Source organism: Eleutherodactylus coqui, chromosome 6, assembly GCF_035609145.1.
Source record: "Eleutherodactylus coqui strain aEleCoq1 chromosome 6, aEleCoq1.hap1, whole genome shotgun sequence".
Classification (NCBI taxonomy): Eukaryota; Metazoa; Chordata; class Amphibia; order Anura; family Eleutherodactylidae; genus Eleutherodactylus; species Eleutherodactylus coqui.
Window position 1 is genome coordinate 235,409,218 of NC_089842.1, and position 15,271 is coordinate 235,424,488.

At 45.9% G+C, this 15,271-nt stretch overlaps 2 protein-coding genes across 2 annotated transcripts in view; one reads left to right on the forward strand and one right to left on the reverse strand.

Moving 5' to 3' along the window:
• Nucleotides 1-15,271, forward strand: part of LOC136633421 (death-associated protein kinase 2-like) — a 704,757-nt gene that overhangs the window by 205,627 nt on the left and 483,859 nt on the right. The window lies entirely within an intron of this gene.
• Nucleotides 1-15,271, reverse strand: part of LOC136571901 (Fc receptor-like protein 5) — a 38,030-nt gene that overhangs the window by 3,943 nt on the left and 18,816 nt on the right. The window contains exons 4-5 of the mRNA XM_066572517.1: nucleotides 2,648-2,893; nucleotides 1,573-1,818 (exon numbers count right to left, since the gene is read on the reverse strand). Coding sequence (XP_066428614.1) covers nucleotides 1,573-1,818; nucleotides 2,648-2,893 — 492 coding nt within the window. The remainder of the gene's footprint in view (nucleotides 1-1,572; nucleotides 1,819-2,647; nucleotides 2,894-15,271) is intronic.

The window sequence follows — 15,271 nt, forward strand, 5'->3', positions numbered from 1 at the left end:
CTTTATGCGCTACTACACCATTCATCCGATCGCCATGAAACTTTTTGGAAGTTGTTGAGTACACTCCTGGGAAGATTATAGGCATAGTACATCTATCCTATGATAAATGGCGCGCGTGCGAGCATCATCGACAGTTACGCCCCCCACGTAGATCGTTCGATTTCCATCATTGCCACTAATTCTCTCACTTCCCGATGTCGTAGAAACATGAAATTTGGCATGAGCATTGATTATGTCATAAATAGGAAAAGTTAATGGGTCCCAACTCGATTATTCAATTCTATGTGCAAAAGAATTAGCGTCCAAATTTTACGTACGGAATCTAATTCTCTCACTTTCCAATGTCATAGAAACTTGAAATTTGGCACGAGCATTGATTATGTCATAAATAGGAAAAGTTAATGGGTCCCAACTCCATTATTCAATTCTAAGCGCCAAAGAATTAGCGCCCAAATTTTACGTACGGAATCTAATTCTCTCACTTCCCGATGTCATTAAAACTTTAAATTTGGCACAAACATTGATTATGTCATAAATAGGAAAAGCTAATGGGTCCCAACTCGATTATTCAATTCTAAGCACAAAAGAATTAGCGTCCAAATTTTACGTACGGAATCTAATTCTCTCACTTCCTGATGTCATATATATATATATATATATATATATATATATATATATATGTATATATATATATATAAATATAAATGAATGTCTGTCTGTCTGTCCGTTATGCATTACCACACCATTCATCCAAGCGTCATGAAACTTTGGGAAGTTGTTGAGTACACTCCTGGGAAGATTACTGGCATAGTACATCTATCCTACGATAGGTGGCGCACATGCGAGCATCGTCGACAGTTATGCCCCCCAGACAAAGATCATTTGATTTCCATCTCAAGCACGAAAGCAAAAGGCATTATGAGCAACGGGATTCAACTACAAAATGATGCATCCGCCGAACGTTTTGCAAGACAATTGCTGGATATTGAGAATGCTGAGGTAAAATGAAAGCTGTGCTGTGATTGATTGCTATTTCTTATACTGCTGAGGTAACATGAAAGCTGTGCTGGGATTGGTTGCTATAGATTATATTGCTGAGGCAACATGAAAGCTGTGCTGTGATTGGTTGCTGCTACTTATACTACTGAGGTAACATGAAAGCTGTGCTTTGATTGGTTGCTATATATTATACCGCAGAGGTAACATGAATGCTGCGCTGTGATTGGTTGCTATTTTTTATATTGCTGAGGCAGAATAATAGTTGCGCTGTGATTGGTTGTTATTTCTCTTACTGCTGAGGTAACATGAAAGCTGCGCTGTGATTGGTTGTTATATATTATACTGCTGAGGTAACATGAAAGCTGCGCTGTGATTGGTTGTTATATATTATAAAGCTGAGGTAACATATAAGCTGCGCTGCGATTAGTTGTTATATATTATACCACTGAGGTAACGTGAAAGCTGCGCTGTGATTGGTTGTTATTTATATATATATATAAAAGCAAATGTATGTATGTCTGTCTGTCTTCGCAGCAATGCGCAACGGGTAAGCTAGTTGTAAATAAGATTTACCTCTGATGGGTACAGACACAGAATCGGTGTAAGGTACAGAATTCCCGTACAGTCCTGTCTCACATCTGTATCTCCCTGCCGCATTTGGTTGTCTGAGCGTTAATCGTCCATCTTCTGAATCCTGTAGAAACTCGCCATCTTTATAGAATTTTGTCCATGCTGCAGAGTACTCAGGACGGATGCGACATCTCAGATACGTGTTAGATCTGTCATATACATAGAGAGGAGCCTGCAGGATGACCACACCTGAAATACAGACAACATCACAGAACCAACTCTGGAAGTACACGGTGACATCATATCTTAAATATCTAGAAGAAACATTAGTTTCCCCTATTGGGGGTAGGTAGCCTGTAGGTCAACATCTGACCTCCAGTAGGTGGCACTAGACAAATAGTTCTCTTTTGTTTTGGAAGACAGCTAATTTGAATTTACGTTGGGGGTTACATTATCCCATAGATCCACCTCAGTTCTCTTCAAGTAACCCTCTAGTTTTGGAACAAAATTTGGCTCAGGAAATAAGGGGAGGGTTTGTATCTTATATGAAGTTCCCACCAGGTCCTATTTTCAGTCATCCAAGATGGCTGGTGCAATCTTCAGACTACCTAATCCCCACAGTGCATTGATAATGTTAGACTACCAATGCATTATACCTGCTCTCTGAGTGGCCAGACCTGCTCTCATGATCAGCACTGGCCAATGAGACAGCAGTGCACAATAGTCAGAAATTTGCTGCTGTCATCTGGGATTGCCAAAAATGGGGCCTGGAAATGGTTGATCAGTGGATTGGCAGAGAGGAACAACTGTAGGTAATATAACCTGTCTTCTATCAGTCCTGGATCAGAATTTTATGCCAAAGCAGGAGGGTCGCTTTCATGGAACTTTTCTTTTTTTTTTTCATTTCTATTATCTAACCATTATAATTCGGTCCTCAAAAACCATCTGCAATATATTCTTTTATGGTGCCGCCTAGTTAATTTGTAGAACCAATCATAGCATTAACATGTAACCAGATATAAATTATACATTTTTTAAATTTTACTATGGTGTACAACAAATCCATTAGAGAACTCACCATCACTGACATCCAAGTGGGCGTCAGGACTAAGACTAGAACTGGTTCCACAACGGTATCTCCCACTGTCATGTCTTTGGGCAGAATGGATTTTCATCCAGTTATGAGTGTAGATTACTGGTGCTAAACTATCTTTATACCAGTAACATAGCTTATAGAGGTTTCCATCACAGGACATTTTCATAGAGTCTTCCGAGAAGATATTTCTCCAGTTTGGAATGAAAGTCACTCTGACTGAGGCAAAAACTGCAATACATCACATTGTACAGAGAAGTCAACGATTCATTAAATAATTTTTGTGTTTTCTTATGTCAATAATTTTTATTAAAGTTTTACACTAATAAGGTTACAGTAACATAACAATCAACCTTCAATTTTAGTACACATGTTGAAATCTGATTTCTTGGTTTAAAGCACAAAATTATATGAGCAAGAGAGAAAAAAAAGGATAACTTGAGTGCCATCGTACATAAATATCAAATAACCATTGGCATGTGGAACGTTATTGGGCCGGCCAGGTCTGACTCAAAGGGTAAAAGGTGGTTGTGTAGTGGCCCAGAAGGTCCTCCAGAATAGCCACACATTTATTGTCCTGTCATACCTGCCTATGTGCTTCAAGTAGGCCTTACATCAGTGAAACCCTGTTTCTCCCCTTGGCAACAGCTGGCTTCTGATTGGCTGTGTGTCATGTCCCCACTCATTGGTAGAGGGGTGGATATTAGAGCTCAGAGCGAGAAAACAAGATAGTGAGCCTCTATGCTGAGGGGAAGGAGAGGAGAAAAAGTGTGGGAGCAAGGCTGTAAGTGAAGGAGGAGTCAGGGCAATCTTCAGGGGAGTGTCTGCGTAAGAGGTCGGCAGTGCGAGCAGCAGAAGCAAGTATTTCTCTCCAGAGAAGCCAGGTTTCACCAGCTCCCTAATCTTACCAGCGCAGTGGAGGAGCAAGATTGAAGCTGTTCCACTAAAACAGTGAGTTACACAAAACCCGGTGAATTCAAAGCCAGGGATGGTAAAGCGGCCATCTTAGCTCTAATTCTATCACCTGCATAATTCACTTCCAGTAAGTCACTGATAACTAGGTCAGTGGGAATTCATGCTGGGTAACCTTTCAAGTTCAATTAGAGAGAGAGCATTGAAAAGGAAATTATATTTACTTGGAAATCAACTGTACTGCATAACCGTTTGCTCTGCTATTATTCTGCAAGAATGCCACTGCTAATTGTACTGTGTTTCAACTACGTTAAACGCTGAAGTAAACTGTGCACTTCCAGTTTGCTAACCAAAACAGTTACCAGGACTCATGTCAAGTTATTTCTGCCATTGACTACCGTAGTTCCGAATGAAGTGCTGGTGTCAAGTGACAAACCACAGTTCATTCTAAAAAAAAATGTATGTGTATTTTTTGCACTGTGCCGGGTAGGATACATTTCTCGCCATTGTCGGGAGAGATTGCAGAGCCACCCTTGACATCCATCTTGCAATCCCCGTGGTCTCCCCCACTTTGGCGCGTCTTGCTCGGATGCTGCATACCCAACATTTTGGCATCCTCAACAGAATAAAATGCCTCTATGCTGCATACATGTGGATGCGTTACCGTAAACTTTAGCTGCAACCACCTCCAAAATTCAAAGGAAAATTCAAAAATGTCCGACCAAGAAAACAACCCCTTTGGCAACCAACAAGCGTTTGCTGATGCTCTGGTAGTTGCCCCGATCCTGTGCTTGCTGCCGCAACAGTTGCTGTAGCGCCTGCAGAAGCAGCTAACTATGCCGTATTGTTTAGGAGCTCAATGGCTGCCCAAATACAGTGGGAAGAAGCATACCCTTAGAGAGTTTAGAGGAAAGATGGGAGCTGTATTTAGATTATACCCATTAGCAGCTGAACAAAAAGTTCAAATACTAATAGTACAGTTAGAAGCAGCTACTGCCAGAGAAGCCAAAACATGGCTGCACAAATATAGGAAAACAGTAGAAGATATATTTGAGCGCCTGCAGGCCATACTTGATGTACATACAGTGAAGAAACATTTCTGTAACCCCTTAGTGACGGCCCCAGTGCCTTTTAACATCCTAGTTAAGTGGGTCACTCTGGATCTGACCAGTGGATATTGGCAGGTACTAGAGATAAGTGAGCACCAAAATGCTCGGGTGCTCATTGCTCGAGTCGAACTTTTCGTAATGCTCGAGAGCTCGTTTCGAGTAACGAGCCCCATTGAAGTCAATGGGCGACTCGAGCATTTTTGTATAGGATCGATGCTCCCCAAGGGCAGGAACAGCATACATGGCTGCATCTGAGGCTCCCAGGTCCCATTATTAAGCCAAAATGGGGGCAAGAGTTTGGCGTCACCCCCCTAACAATTTACTTGGGACAAACCCTCATTAGCAAGGCACACGTGCTGGCACATCTTAGCTAAGCACCACACTACCTGCAACCAAGGAAAATCACTGCATGTGGGTAACACCACTGCCTCTTCTCCTGGGTTACATGTTGGCATTGCTGTCCAATGCCTCCGCACGACCCTGTGTCCACACGCACCCAAAATCTTCCCTGCGCAGCGTACAGCTGGCCTCATGTCACACGCTCGCTTCATAGCCACACCACCCTCACGTCTATTTATAGGTGCGTAATGGATGAGGAGGAACCGGAGGCACACACTGCAGAGGGTTGGCAGGGCCAGGCAGTGACCCTCCTTGAAAGTGTGGGCGATAGCCCACAATGCTGTTGAGAATTGATGAGAAATTGACGTACGATCATCATTCCAATCCCGTGCCTCCTCCGTCACAAAATTATCAGGACCCACAAACGTGTGCATAAAGGGGACTCAGGTGCCAGCACTTCTACACATCTCCACAATGCAGCAATACTCTGTGTGGGAAGCAGGTGAGCGCGCCCAGGGTCAGGCTCGGTCCCAGCCTCCACCTTGTGTGACCAAAGTTGCCGCAAGTTACATAGCAATGGGAAATCCATGTGTCCTCACACAATTCATTCTGTGTAGGTGTCAAATAGCTCAACACCGCACAACATAGGCAAGCCCAAAGGAACTCAAACATGGTATTACACGTGAGGAAATCAGAGTGCCCAAACATGGCAGTTTCACCCTGCCAAGGACCTCGGCCTCGGCTCACACCCTCATTAATCGTGGACATAAACAGACTCGGATGCTAGTGCAGCTGTCCTGTGGGTGCACGAAGATGGTATTACACAGGAAGAAAGCAAAGTGCCCAAACATGGCAGAGTTTCACCCTGCCAAGGACCTCGGCCTTGGCCCACATTTCTGCCCAAGTCAGAAAGTGTATTTGTGCCAGATAGGTAAAACACCACGATGGGAAGTCTTTGTGCACCCACAGCATAGGCAGACCCCAGTAACATTTCTGTAGCAAAAGTATAGGCGGACCCCAGTAACATTTCTGTAGCAACAGTATAGGCGAACCCCTCAAACCATTCAGTGAAACTGCATAGGCAGACCCCAGTAACATTTCTGTAGCAAGAGTATAGGTGGACCCCTCAAACTATTCAGTAGAAAAGGTATAAACAGACCCCAGTAACATTACTGTAGCAAGAGTATAGGCGGACCCCAGTAACATTTCTGAAGCAAAAGTATAGGCTGACCCCAGTAACATTTCTGTAGCAAAAGTATAGGCAGACCCCAGTAACATTTCTGTAGCAAGAGTATAGGCTGACCCCAGTAACATTTCTGTAGCAAAAGTATTGGCAGACCCCAGTAACATTTCTGTAGCAAGAGTATAGGCGGACCCCAGTAACATTTCTGTAGCAACAGTATAGGCGAACCCCTCAAACCATTCAGTGAAACTGCATAGGCAGACCCCAGTAACATTTCTGTAGCAAGAGTATAGGTGGACCCCTCATACTATTCAGTAGAAAAGGTATAAACAGACCCCAGTAACATTACTGTAGCAAGAGTATAGGCGGACCCCAGTAACATTTCTGAAGCAAAAGTATGAACAGACCCCAGTAACATTACTGTAGCAAGAGTATAGGCGGACCCCAGTAACATTTCTGAAGCAAAAGTATAGGCAGACCCCAGTAACATTTCTGTAGCAAGAGTATAGGCAGACCCCAGTAACATTTCTGTAGCAAAAGTATAGGCAGACCACTGTAACATTTCTGTAGCAAGAGTATAGGCGGACACCAGTGACATTTCTGTAGCAAAAGTATAGGTGCACCCCTCAAGCCATTGTGAGGTACTGATGGGCGTAGTGGTTGTTAGCGCAATTTTCACTATTATAGATATACCGTGTGTTCCAAATTAGATAATATGTACAGGCCTGGAGAGCCTTTCAAAGACCACATGTATGACCATCATGTGTCCCCAAAAGAATCTGCCTCTTTATTAACGCGCGTAAAAGTTTTAAATGTTTCAACACAGGAAGTTAAGTAATTGAGGATACAGTTACATTATTTAGTGAGCTGATAGGTCATTCTCAGAGGGAGGTATTTGTGAGGTAGCTTGTGATGTCATATATCTGGGAGGAACTTCGGTGAGCACGCTCGGTTCATTCTTGAATGAAGAACATCCTGTTTCTCCTCTCTGCTTGTCCAAGACATTCCTCGATAGGTTTTTGCCAGTTAGAACCGGTTTGACCAGTTTATGGACAATAAGCACTGCTCCTTAAATTCTTGTAGAGGTGGGGGGGGGGGGGCGATGTTCCCTTCCCCCAGATGTTTACATTATAGACAAAATACAGTATATTCACAGTTGACAACAGAAAATACATACAAAATGGTGAACATATCGGATATCTCCCACATGGTGGACTTTCGCTACGTCACCCCTAGGTTCCAGTACTATGCATAAGGGGTCTGGAGGAAGGTCATGTCCCGCTCTCGGAGATGTAAGAAACCAGGAGCGTAATATGGTCTCCAGCAAGCAGTTGATGGAGATCTGTTCTTTAAAAATATGTGGGACTGTTTTTTTCGGAATGAATGGCAGGTTGGTAGTGGGGCCATCCATTCCACCTCCTCCACTCCAGGGTGTGGGCAAGCTCAATCAGCCCAGGTGCTGAGGCTGAGCCAGATCAAGTGTGCACATAAATAGCAGGTGCACGGACACAGCGTAGCTGGACCCTGGCAGCCTGTGTGACCGGCTGGAGATAGAAGCCCTGCTGTGCGCTGCACCTGCTAAGTGCGACCTGATCAGGCCGGGACGGCCTGATAGCTGAATTTTGGACTATTATTTGTTTGCCTGAAGCTAAGGTTCGACTTTTATGTTGCTGTTATTAAAATAAACGCAGGTCACTCCTGCTTTTGGACTGCATCCGCTGGTGTTCTGTCTCTGAATATTGCGAAACCCGCACGCTACCGAGCTATCCTCCCACATATGGTGTTTCGGATGCAGGCAACGAATTGACACCGGCGGCTAACACTGCATGTCCTGGGTAAAAGCCGCTGGTGCCCTATCGAAAAAGACTGTGGCCATGGAGGACCTGGTGCGACAGCTGGTGCAGATATGTTTACAGCAACAAAATGCCCAGGCAGAGGCAAGGCAGATGCAACAAGAAACTAATCGCCTCCTAATAGAGCAAATGGCAACACTGCGAGAGGCCGTGGTGATTCAATGGCCGGCGATCACAGCAAGCCAGAGCACCCACCCGCAGGGGGCCCAAGGAGGACAACCATCCGCAAGGGCCTCGGTGCAAGCTGCCCTGCAGAAGATGACTGCCATGGACGACGTGGAAGCCTACCTTTACGTCTTCGAGAGGGTTGCGGAATGAAAAGGGCTGCCCTCGGACCAGTGGGCAGATGTCATGGCCCCTTTTCTGTCGGCGGATCCCCAAAAGGCCTATTACAACCCAAGTGAAATGGACTCCCGTAACTACGCCAAACTGAGGGCTGAAATCCTGGCACAACTGGGAGTGACTATACAGGTGCGTGCAGGCCGGGTACATGCTTGGAGGTACTCGGATAGCCTACCACCGCGGTCCCAAATGCATAATTTGATACACCTTGTCTCCAAGTGGCTTCATCCAGAGGACTGCACTCCTGTGCAAATGGTGGAGAGGGTCGTCTTAGCTATCTTCCACCATTCCTTGCCACCTGCAGTACAGCGTTGGGTGGGACAGGCTGGGCCGACTGACGCCAACCACCTCGTGAACCTGGTTGAGAGGTATTGCGCCACGGAGGAATTGTTACAAGCCTCAACGAGACGGGACAGCGCCAGAGAGGAAAAGCGTCCCCGTCGAGATGGTAAGACTGTACCATATTCTGCTCCCAGGGGGCCTGTGTGAAAGAAGGGAGGGGCTTAGGAGGTGAGCCAGCGGTTGGCCCACACCAGGGTACTCGAGAGCGGGACCCCGGGCGCCTACAGTGCTGGCGGTGTCACGAATGGGGTCATGTCACGGCACACTGCCCCCTAGGCTCCGAGCCCATGGACTGCAGCTCCGGGCAGAGGGTCTCCCTATACACACGCCCCGCGCTAGTGCTGAAAACCTGTCCGAGGATAAAACGCAGGTGTGTTCAGTGAACATTGGGGACTTCCTGGTACAGGCTCTGTTGGACTCCGGGAGCCTTGTGACCCTGGTACATGGTTCATTGGTGAACTCAACCTCCTACAATGGAGGCCGAGTGGGTGTACTGTGCATCCACGGGGACACTCGGGAATACCCCACCGCTACCATACCAATAGCCACCCCTTGCGGCACCACTACCCACGAGGTAGGAGTGGTTAAGTCCCTAATGCACAAGGCTATAATCGGAAGGGACTTTTCCACTATTCTGGGCCTTGTGGAGGAAAAGGACTTTGGTCAATAAGAATGTGGTTGATAATGTTGTGTGTCAGGAGGTAAGCCCTGAGCCGTATGACCCGGACAAGGCTGGACCCGCAGTCGGGGTGACCATCGGTGACTATGACGATTGTCCCCTAGCTGTACTGGCTGGTGACACTGAAAGCTCGGCAGACGTTCCTGCCATGCCGGAACTTGAGGTGTCCCGTGAAAATTTTGGGTCTGCTCAGCTGAAAGATCCAACGTTGATCAGGGCCCGTGAGGCAGTAACAAAAGTAAACGGGGTACCTCAAACTCCAGGTGGGAGGGAAGTATATCCGTATATGGCTGTTAACAATGACATGTTGTACCGAGTGGATAAGGTGCGCGGGGAAGAACTGGAACAGCTAGTGGTACCCCAACCCTATCGCCGATAGTCCTCGACCTGGCTCATAAACATGTGCTTGGAGGTCATCTTGGGGCGGAAAAAACCCACGAACGAGTGTTGCAACGGTTCTATTGGCCTGGGGTACATGAGGAGGTTAAGCGGTATTGTGCCTCATTACCCATTATCAAGGTACCCTTTGACCGGATTGCCATGGATTTAATCGGCCTAGTAGTGAAGTCCGCTAGGGGACGTCAGCATATATTGGTCATTCTAGACTATGCCACGCGGTACCCGGGGGCAATTCCCTGAGAAACACCTCCTCCAAAGTCATTGCCCGAGAGCTGTTCCAGATATTCTCCCGCACCGGTATTCCCCAAGAGATCCTTACCGATCAAGGAACTCCATTTATGTCAAAAGTAATGAGAGAGATGTGCAAACTTCTAAAGATTAAACAACTGCGTACCTCAGTATATCACCCGCAAACTGATGGCCTAGTTGAGAGGTTTAATAAAACTTTGAAGAGTATGTTAAAAAGGGTGGTCAGCGAAGATGGGAAGGATTGGGATTGTTTGTTGCCAGCCTTGATGTTCGCAATACGTGAGGTTCCCCAATCCTCCACAGATTTTTCTCCGTTTGAACTACTGTATGGTAGACACCCACGCGGTCTCCTCGACCTCGCCAAAGAAACTCGGGAAAGTGAACACACCCCCTACAAAAGTGTGGTAGAACATATTTCAGTAATGCAGGATAGGATAGCAGCTGTCATGCCCATTGTAAAGGAACACTTGGAACAGGCACAGGTGGCACAGAGTTGAGTCTATAACAGGTCGGCCAAAGTCAGAACCTTTTGCCCGGGAGATAGGGTGTTAGTTTTGGTGCCTACAGTAGAGAGCAAGTTCTTAGCCAAATGGCAGGGGCCCTATGAGGTGCTGGAGCGCATAGGAGAAGTCAATTATAAAGTGTACCAACCTGGCAGGAGGAGGCCAGAGCAAGTGTACCATGTGAATTTGCTCAAACCCTGGAAAGAACAAGAATCTCTGGCAGCAGTGAATGCGCCGAGCAGCCAGGTTTTTGTGAAGTCCATGGACAAATCTCCTGAAGTAGCTATCTCAGGGTCCCTATCTAAGGTATAGAAAGAGGAGACAGAGGAGTTGGTACTTCGAAACACGGATGTGTTTTGGAACTACCGGAGCGTACGTCAGTAATCAAACATGACATTGTCAGGGAACCCTACGTAAGGGTCCGGGTGAAACCCTACAGAATTCCTGAAGCGCGTAGACAGGCTATATCAGAGGAAGTAAAGAAGATGTTGGACCTTGGGGTCATTGAAGTGAATGGTCTAGTCCCATTGTCCTGATTCCTAAGCCCGATGGCACCTTGAGGTTTTGCAACGACTTCAGGAAGTTGAACGAAGTCTCTAAGTTTGACTCCTACCCGATGCCACCAGTAGATGAGCTAATAGAAAGGCTAGGACATGCTCGGTCCTTCTCCACCTTAGAACTGACTAAAGGGTATTGGCAGCTACCACTTACCGATGAGGCCAAAGAAAAGACTGCCTTTTCTACTCCCGAGGGACTCTTGCAGTATGTCTGCCTACCTTTTGGGCTACATGGGGCCCCAGCTACGTTCCAGAGAATGATGGATATCATCCTGAGACCGAACCGTCGGTATGCCTCCGCCTATCTGGATGACATCATTATATATAGTACTGACTGGGAGAGTCACTTGGCCAAAGTACAGGAGGTAGTTAATTCCTTCATGGATGCCGGGTTAACGGCAAACCCCAAGAAGTGTACGTTGGGAGCGGAAGAAGCACGTTATTTGAGGTACATAATAGGACAAGGAGTTACCAAGCCCCAAATTAATAAGGTAGAAGCCATCCAAAACTGGCCCCAACCATGGACCAAGAAACAGGTGAGGGTGTTTCTAGGGATTGTAGGCTACTACCGCAGGTTCATCCCTAACTTCGCCACCATAGCAGCGTCCTTGACAGAGCTAACAAAGGGAAGAAGTTCCACCATGATTAAGTGGAGTGACGAGGCCAAGCAGGCATTTTGGAAGTTAAAGACAGCCCTGTGTAGAGAGCCGGTCTTAATTACTCCCGACTTCAGCAAAACATTCGTAGTACAGACAGATGCGTCTGATGTAAGTGTGGGGGCTGTCCTTTCCCAAGCGGTTAGAGGCGAGGAGCACCCAGTCACCTATCTTAGTAGGAAACTTACCCCCGCAGAGAGAAATTATAGCATTGTGGAACAAGAGTGTCTGGCGATAAAGTGGGCTTTAGAGTCCCTACAGTATTATCTGCTTGGACGACATTTCAGATTGGTGACAGACCACTCCCCGCTCACCTGGATGAGTCAGGCCAAATAGCGAAATGCTCGGGTGACGAGGTGGTTCCTTTCGTTACAAAACTTTAAATTTAATGTGGAGCACAGGGCTGGTAAGCTACAAGGAAATGCCAATGCGTTGTCCCGAACCCAATGCTTGATTAGTAAAAGTGTTCACCCCTACAGATTCGAGAAGAGAGAGAGGGTATGGGAGGTACTGAGGGGCGTGATAGTGGTGGACGGTCGCTACGTCGCCCCTAGGTTCCAGTACTATGCATAAGGGGACTGGAGGAAGGTCATGTCCCGCTCTCGGAGACGTAAGAAACCAGGAGCGTAATATGGTCACCAGCAAGCAGTTGCTAGAGATCTGTTCTTTAAAAATATCTGGGCCTGGTTTTTTTGGAATGGATGGCAGGTTGGTAGTGGGGCCATCCATTCCACCTCCTCCACTCCAGGTGCTGAGGCTGAGCCAGATCAAGTGCACACATAAATAGCAGGTGCACATACACAGGGTAGCTAAGATGGCTGCTGGACCCTGGCAGCCTGTGTGACCGGCTGGAGATAGAAGCCCTGCTGTGCGCTGCACCTGCTAAGTGCGACCTAATCAGACCGGGACGGCCTGATAGCTGGATTTTGGACTATTATTTGTTTGCTGAAGCTAAGGTTGAACTTTTATGTTGCTGTTATAAAAATAAACAGAGGTCACGCATGCTTTTGGACTGCATCCGCTGGTGTTCCGTCTCTGAATATTGCGAAACCCGCACGCTACCGAGCTATCCTCCCACACCATTCAATAGAAAAGGAATAGGCGGACCCCTGTAACATTTCTGTAGCAATAGTATATCCAAAAAACAAAAAGTTATCAGCACCACAATATAAATACCGTTAAGGTTGAACAGGTATCCTGCATGCCCACTAGGCTTGGGATCCAAACCAAACCGTTCCTTAGTATAAATGTTGACGAAGTAGTGGAGGCAGCAGTTTGCGGTGCAAAGCAGTGAAGTTTCTTTATTTCCTCACCAGACAGATAAATACGACGTTTCGACTACGAGAGTCTTTGTCAAGTATGGACAACAAGTGAACCATATACAAATATATAGTGTGTCTAACATCACATTAACCCAATCACAATACATCACATGATAAAATTCACCTGCATTCATTGATGTCATCATGGCACGCACATGTTACGGAGTTGTAAACATGGTGGAGCATTGTAATAGCAGCCTTCTACTTCCTCATGCATCGGCTATGTTGTCATGGGAACCTGTAATGCGGAGCTCCTATTGGCCAAAAGATGTATGTATCTTCTCGCGATCACCGCGACATTATTACGTCACGCCAATACAGCGTGATCACGTGTCTGGAACGTGCCACGTCATCAGGCGCATGTTGTCTTGGAGACCTATTATGCAGAGCTCCTACTGGACAGAAGATGTGTACATCTTCTAGTGATCACCGTGATGTCATTACGTTGGCCTATCAGCATAGTCATAAAAGCAGGAGATGTTACATCTAAAAAATGTTTTGCTCAAATGTTTTATTATACTTTATGATGCCCTTTCGGTATTCACTGTTTGCTAGTATTAATATCTAAGAGTTAAAAAGAGGACGTGGTCCCCCATATGAGGATTATACCCTCAGGGGAGGAGCTTATATGTACAGCTATGATTCAGTAATTAATTAACGTATCTTACGTGGGTAGGCATACCGTGTTTTTGGTTGTGTGACCCCATGCAATAGTGCTTTATATATTTTGATATGTCCATTATAAATGTTTGTTTATTGTTGGTATGTCATATATTAGGAACGGGACACGCAACTATGATGCGTCCGATGACGCGGCACGTTCTAGACATGTGATCACGCATCATTGACGTGACGTAATGACGTCACGGTGATCACTAGAAGATGTACACATCTTCTGTCCAGTAGGAGCTCTGCATAATAGGTCTCCAAGATAACATGCGCCTGATGACGCGGCACGTTCCAGACACGTGATCACGCTGTATTGGCGTGACGTAATAACGTCACGGTGATCGCGAGAAGATACATACATCTTTTGGCCAATAGGAGCTCCGCATTACAGGTTCCCATGACAACATAGCCGATGCATGAGGAAGTAGAAGGCTGCTATTACAATGCTCCACCATGTTTACAACTCCGCAACATGTGCGTGCCATGATGACATCAATGAATGCAGGTGAATTTTATCATGTGATCTATTGTGATTGGGTTAATGTGATGTTAGACACACTATATATTTGTATATTGTTCACTTGTTGTCCATACTTGACAAAGACTCTCGTAGTCGAAACGTCGTGTTTATCTGTCTGGTGAGGAAATAAAGAAACTTCACTGCTTTGCACCGCAAACTGCTGCCTTCACTATTTCGTCAACATGTAGCAAAAGTATAGACAGACCCCGGTAACATTTCTATAGCAAAAGTATAGGCAAACCCCTCAAAACATTCAGTAGAAAAGTATAGGCAGACCCCAGTAACATTTCTGTAGTAAGAGTATAGGCGGACCCCAGTAACATTTCTGTAGCAAACGTATAGGCGAACCTCTCAAACCATTTAGTAGAAAAGGTATAGGCAGACTCCAGTAACATTTCTGTAGCAAGAGTATAGGCTGACCCCAGTAAAATTTCTGTAGCAAAAGTATAGGTGAACCCCTCAAACCATTCAGTAGAAACTGCATAGGCGGACCCCAGTAACATTTCAGTAGCAAAAGTATAGGCAGAACCCTGTAAAATTTTTGTAGCAAGAGTGTAGCCGAACCCCTGAAACATTGGTGTACCAAGAATATAGGCGGACCCGAGCAACATTTCTGTAGCAAAACTATAGGCGAACCAACCTGTTACATTTCTGTAGCAAGAGTATAGGCGAACCCCTGAAACCATTTAGTAGAAAAGGTATAGGCAGACCCCAGTAACATTTCTGTAGCAAGACTATAGGCGGACATAGTATTATTTCTGTACCAAGAGTATAGGCTGACCCCAGTAACATTTGTGTAGCAAAAGTATAGGCATACCCTAGTTACATTTCTATAGCAAGAGTATAGGCGGACCCCAGTAACATTTCTGTAGCAAAAGTATTGGCAGACCCCTGTAACATTTCTGTAGCAAGTGTTTAGGTGGAGCCAAGTGACATTTCTGTAGCAAAAGTATAGGCGAACCCCTCAAACCATTC